The sequence below is a fragment of the Vigna umbellata genome, chromosome 1 (assembly GCF_029865625.1).
Source record: "Vigna umbellata cultivar VRB3 chromosome 1, Vumbellata_1.0, whole genome shotgun sequence".
Lineage (NCBI taxonomy): Eukaryota > Viridiplantae > Streptophyta > Magnoliopsida > Fabales > Fabaceae > Vigna > Vigna umbellata.
The window spans coordinates 25,583,434-25,594,522 of NC_142165.1; the positions used below are offsets into that span (position 1 = coordinate 25,583,434).

General features: G+C 34.3%; 1 protein-coding gene across 1 annotated transcript; it reads left to right on the forward strand.

Moving 5' to 3' along the window:
* Positions 1 to 1,335: 1,335 nt before the first annotated feature.
* On the forward strand, positions 1,336 to 10,864 carry LOC124848077 (beta-1,3-galactosyltransferase 7-like). Its single transcript, XM_088101905.1, has 11 exons — positions 1,336 to 1,480; positions 1,695 to 1,791; positions 1,916 to 1,962; positions 2,078 to 2,295; positions 2,387 to 2,450; positions 3,031 to 3,103; positions 3,185 to 3,305; positions 3,415 to 3,502; positions 3,579 to 3,704; positions 10,341 to 10,450; positions 10,540 to 10,864. The coding sequence occupies exons 1-11, from the start codon at positions 1,389 to 1,391 to the stop codon at positions 10,686 to 10,688; spliced, it is 1,185 nt and encodes a 394-aa protein (XP_087958031.1). The 5' UTR covers positions 1,336 to 1,388; the 3' UTR covers positions 10,689 to 10,864.
* The last annotated feature ends 225 nt before the right edge of the window (positions 10,865 to 11,089 follow it).

The window sequence follows — 11,089 nt, forward strand, 5'->3', positions numbered from 1 at the left end:
GAGCAGAATGTGCATATGAAGGACAAGAACACGAAAATAATCGGTGAAAACAAACGAAAATCATACCTAAAGTAGTTAATTAACATGCATTTGTATCAAATGAAAGAAATATTACATGTGATGGTCTTCAAACTTCGTTCCAAAAAAGTTTGAGCAGAGAAGAGGGTCTAGCGCGCTGTGGGTCCTAAAACCCCTAGTCCTACGTTAGCCCACAAATTGGGCTTTTAGTATTTTGACTTAAAAATGGCTCAATGGTCCAAATCTATCCAAAAATACACTAAAAACAAGTTTACACATGAATTAAATCTAAAACACCTATGTGGAGAGTAGTTGTTGACATTCTTGTCCTCTTGAAGTTCCAAAATAATATTCCAAATAATTCCCTGCAATTAATAATAATGTAAAGGGTTAAATATGTTTTTAGTCCCTAAACTATTGACCATTTATGGTTTTCGTCCCTCTTCCAAAGTAAGGTACAATTTAGTCCTCAATCTTTAAAAAACGTTCGTTTTAGTCGAAAAAACGAACGTTTTGAGGACTAAAACGAGGACTAAAAACAAAATTTTGAGGACTAAAACGAACGTTTTTCTAAAGAATGAGGACCAAATTGTACCTTACTTTGGAAGAGGGACGAAAACCAGAAACGGCCAATAGTTTAGGGACTAAAAACATATTTAACCCTAATGTAAATAATTAGCCTCAGATAATTCAAATTAATTAAAATAAAAATTATTGGTCAAATTAAGCCCAAATATCAAAACTGAAGAAATATTAGACAATTAAACACAATTCTTTAATTAAATGTAAAAAAACTAAGTGAACAGTGTAAAATATTGACTCATGTCCACGCTTACTTGCTACTTATTTAGATATTTTGTGTTCTTAATATATATATATATATATATATATATATATATATATATAAATAGTAAAATATAAGTATGTTTTTGGAAACAAGTACAGTTATTAATAAATTATATAGGTTCAATTTTTAAAAATTGAACATATCAGTTCAATTATTATATTAAGCAGTTCAGTATCTTGAAGTTGGCAAAGAAGATTAATAAAATAGTATTAATAGACAGCTTGGTGGGAGAGGAATGAAAAATGATTTTAAAAATGACAACTGCTTCTCTCTTATCAATCCAACAATACATTAATTAACTTTTGAAATTCTAACATTTTCATAAAATATTATGTAAACCATTATTTAGTCGTAAAGTATTATCAAATCCTCCACTCAAAAATTTCAAATAGTTGACTATTGTTCTCCTCATTTTTTTAATTCTTGATGTATTCTCATAAATATCCACAAATCAACCTGTTAAATAAAAAGAGTGTATTTGAAGTTGTAATTCTCGGACATAAACACAGAACACAGAATCAATATGAAGACTCGTGGTTCCGCCAAAATCTCTGCAAAATGGGTTCCAATTTTCTCTGTATTTTCCTTCATTCTTGGAATGATCATAACAACCAGGTCACTATATCTTGATCGTCTTAACTTTTTTCTTCACACAATTTTTATACGATTCTTCTCTGTTCACTGGTCCTGTTTATTTTATTTTGTTAAACTGAAATACTAAAGTTCGAAACTTGAGTCTGTGAATTGGCCCTTTGTTTTCCCAAGTTCAAATTTTTATTGCTCATGTTAATGACTGAACTCAATAACGACAACGTTGTTTACTTCGCAGGATGTGGGAGGCACCTGAGTCTAATGGGGTGCTTCTGTCAAATCATCGACGCGACCAAGAACTGCAAGTGGTGACAGGGGATTGTGCCACTAAAAAGGCATGTTTTTATGGTTCACTCCCAGTGATCTCTTCAGTTCCATTTGCTGATGTTTTTTGCATTACGTTCTATGTTTTTTAAATTTGTGGTGGTGTTTTGAATGTGTCACGTGCAACCTGTGCAGGATAAGGATGTAATGAGTGAAGTGTACAAAACCCATGAGGCCATTCAGTGAGTGCTGAGAGGAACATGTTTTTAGTTGTGGTTAGATTTGTTTCCATTTGCAATTTGCAATTGAAGTGTTCTTTGAATGATTGGTGTTTATGTTCTTCTGGAGCGGTGTCAGATCCCTGGACAAGCAAATTTCCGTCCTGCAGATGGAGCTAGCAGTGGCAAGGAGTGGCAGAGAATCTGAAATCTCAGGTGGTTCGGCTAACACCTTGGCCACAAGATCCTCCATTGAAGGCCCTCCAAGGAAGAAGACGTTTCTAGTGATTGGCATAAACACTGCTTTCAGTAGCAGGAAGCGGCGTGATTCTGTCAGAGAGACTTGGATGCCACAAGGTATCTGTGAATGGAAATTGTTTTAATCTAATATAAATAGTGATGCACTCATTTCTGATAAGTTGTGGTTTTGGCTTCTCCTTTTGGTCAGGGCAGCAGCTTCTTCAACTGGAACAAGAGAAGGGAATTGTCATCAGATTCATGATTGGTCACAGGTTATTTCTTGTAAGATTCTGATTGTGCTAGTAAGGTGAAATTATCATCAAAATAAAGATGGTGTGAATCAGGGGAGAGTTACAATAATGTCTAAAGTAACTAAGGTCAGCAAATGAATTAATGGCTTTATGCATAATTCCTTAAAATGTAAAGTCATGTGAAGTTTCCTTTGTCATGTGAAACACCTTTATATACTATTTGTTGATATGATAGCACCGAAAGATTTTTCCTGTTTTATGTGACAGTTATCTCCATTACACAGTTATCTGACCGGTAGATTCTAAAATGAGCCACAAAATTTGTCACGTAGAACTTAATTTTTAACCCTTACCTTGTAGAAGAACCATCGGTGACAGAATTACAAATTGCAGTAGAATTTTCTGTAATCCTTTACTTTATGTATTAGTATGAGATGATCAAGCTCATAGAAGATTCTTGACATCACAAAAGAGTAAATTCTGAAGTTACCATAGGCATGCTTTTATTATTACTCTGATTGAAAATAGATACATGTTTAAAAGTGACACATAGTTACCCTTAACGGAACTGACATGAATGATTTTGTCATGGTTGTCTCAGTGCAACTTCTAACAGCATTCTTGATCGAGCTATTGATTCAGAAGAAGCTCAGCACAAAGATTTCCTTCGCCTGGTAACTCATATCACCGGATCTGTTTTTGAGATAAATCCTGATAATCCATCAGGATTATGATTTTGTTAATTCATTTTGTAGGAACATGTTGAAGGGTATCATGAATTGTCTGCAAAGACAAAAATTTTCTTTTCTACTGCAGTTGCAAAATGGGATGCTGATTTCTTTGTCAAAGTGGATGATGATGTCCATGTCAATTTAGGTATATGCTGTCTCAATACTCGACATTTTTCTTGTGTTTCCATGCTTTTGTTTCCTCCACCCCATTCCCCTCACAGGAAAGGTTTGTGCTAACAACTGCTGCCATGTAGGTGTACTTGCAACAACCCTTACTCGTCATCGTTCAAAACCCAGGGTGTACATTGGATGTATGAAATCTGGACCTGTTCTTTCACGAAAGTAATTCCACTTGACTTATGTTTTTCAATTCTCCTTGTTGTGGCTCTGTGTTATCTGATCTTGTTTCTTTCTCTAGGGATGTTAAGTATCATGAACCTGAGTTTTGGAAGTTTGGAGAAGAGGGTAACAAATACTTCCGACATGCAACTGGACAGATATACGCAATCTCTAAGGATCTAGCCACCTACATTTCCATTAACCAGTATGGATACAATTTTTCATGCAACACCAAGCCACATTTTAGTTAAAAAAAAAAGACCATTTATGCATGAGTGTATTGTTAGCATTATTTTAAATATAAAATAAATATTATAGCATTTTCAGTTCCTATTTTTAAGGAACATAAAGTGGTCCATTAAGCCATTATTTTTATGCTTTTAACTGCATAGAGGTTATAGAGCAGTTATTAATTTTTAAACGTAAAGCCCATTTATTTTGAAACCTGTGATGGCCAGACTTTATATAAGGGAATGGGTTACTCTCAGTTTTGATCACTAAGCCTACTCCTCTATTCAGAAAAACACACCATCGAGTTTGAGTGAGTCAAGGTTTAGAAAACAAAACTGTCTTGTGTTTAGATTTACAAAATTGCAATGGCAGGAGGTACGCACATTATTCTTTCATTTTTTCTTCCGCTGTTTTTGATCTGAATGTGTTACTGTGATGTTAATATAACAGGTTTAGGTCAATTTCATACTCTGCTATTTTATCATTTGGTATCAGAGCATGTTTATTCCTCTGCCTTGCATGTTTTTCGTTGATTTGGATTTTAGATTTATGGGTTTTATTATTTTGATTCTTTTGATCCAAATAATATTTTCCAAATTAACGTTAAACCTGATTACAATTTTTCTTGTAATCTTAAACGGAGCTTTTATTAAAAAGCGAATAAAATTACCCAAATCGTCATTAAGATTCCGGGTTGACGATGAACCGTTTCGTTTAAATTTTTTCTTCTTCACCTTGGAGTCGTCTTTCCCGGCGTGACAATATGGTGCTTGACCTGCGGCGATATCTGATTGTTCATCGGAGTTTGTAGGATTTCCCATAACGTCCTGGGATTAACCTGTAGATGAGCGACTATTTTCTGTGCCTGTGTTTCTTCACCAATTTCTGCAGCGACTCGTCCCTGTTTGGATTCGTTCGGCTTTAGCCATTCTTGAACTGTGTTGTTGCTTGATGAAGGGAATGAAGAAGGGTCTGTTGTTTTTTCGTGGTGAAGAATTGGGTCTTTAAAGATAGAGAAAGGGTTTATGCGCGTCGTAACTACAGCTTTGTCCTTGAACCCCTATTTTATTTTCACTCGTTTTTGCGTGTTGCTCTGTCATGCACATGAGAATTAAGCCTCTGCCACGCACATGAGAACTAAGCTGTTCCTAATTTTGGTCATTTTAATGACCTCTAGCAGCTTTATTTGCATTGCAGCTTTATTCTCTTTTCACGCAACATTAAATATTGTTAATGGATGCATTGGTGCTTTTATATTCAAATAATGATATAATTATTATTATTATTTTTATTTAGCATATAATATAAAACACGTTTTATAATAATACGTGTTTATGATACGTAAGCATATCATGTTTTATATATATATATATATGTGTGTGTGTTTAAATGTTTTTGGGTTGATAATTATGTATATTTTATAGATATTATTTGTATGTATATATTTGTTGTTATACGTGCAAATAAAATATACATTATTATTACTATATTTACATATTATGAATTTTATGTAAATATTTATATATTATTAATGTTTTGGTAGTAATATAATTTTAATAAATTAAAGAGTAGCCACAGCATCTTTAATCAATTAAAATTGTGTATAAAGTTTTGCTACATGAGAAACATTAGTTGTAAATAATTATATATAATGTGATGAAATATACCCACAGGATTTTCCTTACATTTGTATGATTAATTAGGATAAAATGTTTATTATAATTCTTAAATTTCCCACAGGAATTAGGAATGTGATATAATTTAATAGTTTTATCATAAGGTTAAATGAGTCTAATTGAGTAAGACTTTAGCCCACAGGCAAGTTTTATGTTAATAGACTTATTGGTAAAGACATGTTTTACATTGGTAAAACATGATATTTATTTTAGTCTCAAATTTTGATAATGAACATGAAAATTTTGAATTTGCAGTTTCTCAATCTGTGAATATTTCTGATATCAAGTGTGGTATTCCCGAATTGAAAGGAGATAATTATAAGATTTGGAAGGAGAGAGTTCTTCTTCATTTAGGCTGGATGGACATAGATTATGCTATTAGAAAACCTGAACCACCGGGTATTACTGAGACTAGCAATTCAGATGCCATTGAACTTTATGAAAAATGGGAGAGGTCAAATCGTCTCTCCGTAACGTTCATAAAAACCAATATTTCCGCTGGAATCCGGGGTTCGGTTGATCAGTATGAGAATGTCAAGGATTTACTGAAGGCTATTGATGAGCAGTTTACGACATCTGATAAATCTCCATTTGCTTTTGTCTGTTATGAATCTAATTTGACTAGTTTTAATCATAACACATGGTGGATTGATTCTGGTTCTACAATCCATGTTTCTAATACCTTGCAGGGTATGGAAAACCTAAGGAAACCGATGGGAAGTGAGCAATGCATCTATTCAGGAAGCAAGATGAGTTCACATGTTGAAGCCATTGGGACGTGCAATTTAGTTTTAAGCAGTGGATTTGTTTTATGTTTAGAAAAGACCTTTTATGTTCCCAGTTTTAGTAAGAACTTGATTTCTATTTCACAACTTGCACCTTTGGGTTTTTCATTTAATTTTACGGATTCTGGTTTTACTTTATTGAATAAATCCAAGGTTATTGGCTTTGGGGAATTATGCGATGGTCTTTACTTTATTAAATTGCAAAACAATGCTGCCTATAGTTCTATGCATGTTTCCGCTGGGTTAAAAAGATGTGTTATGAATGAGGATTCTTCTGTTTTATGGCACCGAAGATTGGGACATATCTCCATTGAGAGAATTAAGCGATTAGTAAATGAAGGAGTACTTAGTACTTTGGATTTTACTGATTTTGAGACTTGCGTGGATTGCATTAAGGGTAAGCAAACTAACAAGTCCAAAAGAGGTGCTAAGAGGAGTTCAAATTTACTAGAAATTATTCATACAGATATTTGTTGTCCGGATATGGATGCAAGTAGTCCGAAATACTTTATCACCTTTATAGATGATTACTCACGATACATGTATCTGTATTTACTTCGTTCTAAGGATGAAGCCTTAGATGCCTTTAAAGTTTTTAAGGTTGAAGTAGAATTGCAATGCGGAAAGAAAATTAAGATTGTGAGATCAGATAGAGGTGGAGAGTACTACGGTAGATACACGGAGAATGGACAAGCACCTGGTCCGTTTGCTAGATTTCTTCAAGAACATGGGATTGTTGCCCAATATACCATGCCTGGCTCTCCAGATCAGAATGGTGTAGCAGAAAGAAGAAATCGAACCTTGATGGATATGGTGAGAAGTATGAGAAGTAATTCAAAACTTCCTCAGTTCTTGTGGACTGAAGCACTTAAGACGGCTGTGTATATAGTAAATCGGGTCCCAACTAAGGCTGTTTTAAAAACACCTTTTGAGTTATTCAAAGGTTGGAAACCTAGTTTGCGACATGTACGCGTTTGGGGATGTCCGTCTGAAGTAAGAATTTATAATCCACAAGAGAAGAAACTAGACCCAAGGACTATTAGTGGGTATTTCATTGGATATGCTGAAAAGTCCAAAGGGTATAGATTCTATTGTCCAAACCATAACACTAGGATTGTGGAATCAAGAAATGCAAAGTTTCTTGAAAATGACTTGATTAGTGGGAGTGATTTAAATCAAGACGTTGATCTTGAAAAAGATCACTATGAAGCTCAAACCTCTCAATCAAATGAAAGATTGGTAGTCATTCACGCTCCTTCAGTTCAAAAGCGTATTGAACAACCAATAATTGATGTTCCACAAATTGCTGAAAATGATAATATAGATCAAGTTGTTAACGAGGAGCAACAAGTAAATGTTGAACAACCAGTTGAACAACAAGCTTCTCATCAAGATGTTGACACAACATTAAGAAGATCTACTAGAATCAGAAGACCAGCAGTTTCTAGTGATTATGAAGTGTATTTACAAGAATCGGATTACAACATTGGAGCTGAAAATGATCCTGAAACGTTTTCACAAGCCATGAGTTCTAAAGAATCAAACCTATGGTATGATGCCATGAAAGACGAGATGGATTCTATGGCATCCAACAAAGTCTGGGATCTCGTTCAGTTGCCTGATGGTGTAAAATCCATTGGATGTAGATGGGTTTTCAAAACCAAAAAGGACTCAAAAGGAAACATTGAGAGACATAAGGCAAGACTTGTTGCCAAAGGATTCACTCAGAGAGAAGGAATTGATTACACAGAGACATTTTCTCCTGTATCTAAGAAAGATTCCTTCCGAGTAATTATGGCATTAGTAGCTCATTTTGATTTTGAGTTACATCAAATGGATGTGAAAACAGCATTCCTTAATGGTGATCTAGAGGAAGAGGTTTACATGAAACAACCTGAAGGATTCTTTTCTAAAGACAGTGAACACTTGGTATGTAAGCTTAATAAATCCATCTATGGATTAAAACAAGCCTCCCGCCAATGGTATTTAAAATTTCATGATGTTATCACTTCATTCGGTTTTGAAGAAAACATCATGGATCAATGTATATACCAAAAGGTCAGTGGGAGTAAGATTTGTTTCCTTGTTTTATATGTGGATGACATTTTGCTTGCAACCAACGACAAGGGTATGCTATATGAAGTGAAACAATTTCTCTCAAATAACTTTGACATGAAGGATATGGGAGAGGCATCTTATGTCATCGGCATTAAGATTCATAGGGAAAGATCTCGAGGCATTTTGGGTTTGTCTCAAGAGACCTATATCAACAAAGTTTTAGAGAGGTTTAATATGAAGAATTGTTCACCAAGTGTAGCTCCCATTGTAAAGGGTGACAAACTTGAATTAAGTCAATGTCCGAAAAATGATCTTGAGCGGGAACAGATGAAAAATATTCCATATGCTTCAGCTGTCGGAAGTCTTATGTATGCTCAAGTTTGCACTAGACCTGACATTGCATTTGCAGTTGGAGTTTTAGGAAGATATCAGAGTAATCCAGGTGTTGACCACTGGAAAGCTGCAAAGAAAGTAATGAGATATCTTCAAGGAACAAAAGATTTCATGCTCATGTATAGACGAACTGCTAATTTAGAAGTGATTGGCTACTCCGATTCAGACTATGCTGGCTGCGTTGATTCACGAAAATCAACGTCTGGTTACATTTTTATGTTAGCTGATGGAGCAGTATCTTGGAGTAGCAAAAAGCAGACCTTGACTGCTACTTCTACTATGGAAGCTGAATTCGTTTCTTGTTTTGAGGCTTCTTCACATGGTGTATGGTTGAAGAGTTTTATATCTGGGCTTAGAGTTGTGGACTCAATTGCTAGGCCACTGAAGTTGTACTGTGATAACTCTGCTGCTGTTTTCATGGCTAAGAATAATAAAAGTGGAAGTCGAAGTAAGCACATCGACATTAAATATCTGGCCATAAGAGAACGTGTTAAAGAAAAGAAAGTGGTTATTGAGCACGTTAGCACTGAGTTGATGATTGCTGATCCTTTAACTAAAGGCATGCCACCAAAGAATTTTAAGGATCATGTAACGCGAATGGGACTTGGTTCCATGACGTGACAATCATTGTAAGTACTTTCATTTTGATAAAACTCTTATTCAGTTTGATGTTTTTCTCATATGTTTTTGTGCACATTTATTTTGAGAAGATATCATTTAGTTTTGATCTAGCATAAACATATGGTTTATGCATTAAGTTGAGAGCTAATGTTGAGAGAAATATATATTGTGGTACATGGAAGATAACACTCACTATCAGAGGACCTATCGCCATGACTCGTATATATTCTGTCACTTGTTGTGGTTAATAATTGGATAAATGGACCAAGTGGGAGAATGTTAGCATTATTTTAAATATAAAATAAATATTATAGCATTTTCAGTTCCTATTTTTAAGGAACATAAAGTGGTCCATTAAGCCATTATTTTTATGCTTTTAACTGCATAGAGGTTATAGAGCAGTTATTAATTTTTAAACGTAAAGCCCATTTATTTTGAAACCTGTGATGGCCAGACTTTATATAAGGGAATGGGTTACTCTCAGTTTTGATCACTAAGCCTACTCCTCTATTCAGAAAAACACACCATCGAGTTTGAGTGAGTCAAGGTTTAGAAAACAAAACTGTCTTGTGTTTAGATTTACAAAATTGCAATGGCAGGAGGTACGCACATTATTCTTTCATTTTTTCTTCCGCTGTTTTTGATCTGAATGTGTTACTGTGATGTTAATATAACAGGTTTAGGTCAATTTCATACTCTGCTATTTTATCATGTATGTTTAAGATTAACTTTTTTTCACCTTTGACACTTACTAGATTCATCATATACTTTGAAACGTTTTCCAATGTTGGAGATTCCACTCAACTAAAGATAAAACAAATTTATAATATATAAATAGATGAAAACCATATCTTATAAACTAGTTTAGTAGAGTGAAGTTAGGTTTAAAGTTTATTTCTTAAAATGGTATTAGAATCATTTGAAAAATTTATCCTAGCAATGTTTATTATTTGTTGCCAGCTACTAAAGATAACATCAATTATAGGTTAAAAAATCTACTTTTTATCAGTTAGTTAAAGGAGTTTTCTATTGTAATTCATGGATGAGTCCAAGTTTAAAGGGTGATCCTAATTGCAGGCCAATATTGCACAAATATGCCAATGAAGATGTGTCACTTGGTGCATGGTTCATAGGTCTAGAAGTTGAGCACATAGATGAGCGCAGCATGTGCTGTGGAACTCCTCCAGGTATGACATGTGGAAATTCTTAGAATATGTGACACCAACTTGGTGTCTTCTTCCCATGACACGTTATTCCTAACCAAAGGTTTGTGCAGACTGTGAGTGGAAGGCACAAGCAGGTAACATATGTGTTGCATCCTTTGACTGGAGCTGCAGTGGAATATGCAAGTCCGTGGAGAAGATAAAATATGTGCACTCAAAGTGTGGTGAAGGGGATGGAGCCGTTTGGAGTGCTTTAGTTTAGGTTTGTTTTTGTGTGAGGGAATATATATAAGATAATTAGTACTATTATTATATCATGTAACATAGGCCTCTTTTGTTCCTTTCACCCTTCTGCACAATGCTTTTAAAGGTGCTTGTGCAAGGTTAGTTTCAATGTAGCATGTACCCTAGATAAATGAAATTAAATGAATTATAGAATCACTTTCTTTTTCTTGACTAGTATGAAATCCAAAACTTCACAAAATTAAAATTCAATTGCTTCCACTGTTAAAAAAAGTTTAAACAATAAGCTTCTACTTTTTAAATTATAGATGATTCATTATATTTATAAGTCAAATTGTAATTGGGTTTCCTTAGCACAGTTGTATTAAAGTAGATGAAATATGTTTCTATCTAATTCAATAGACATACTAAAGAGTATAG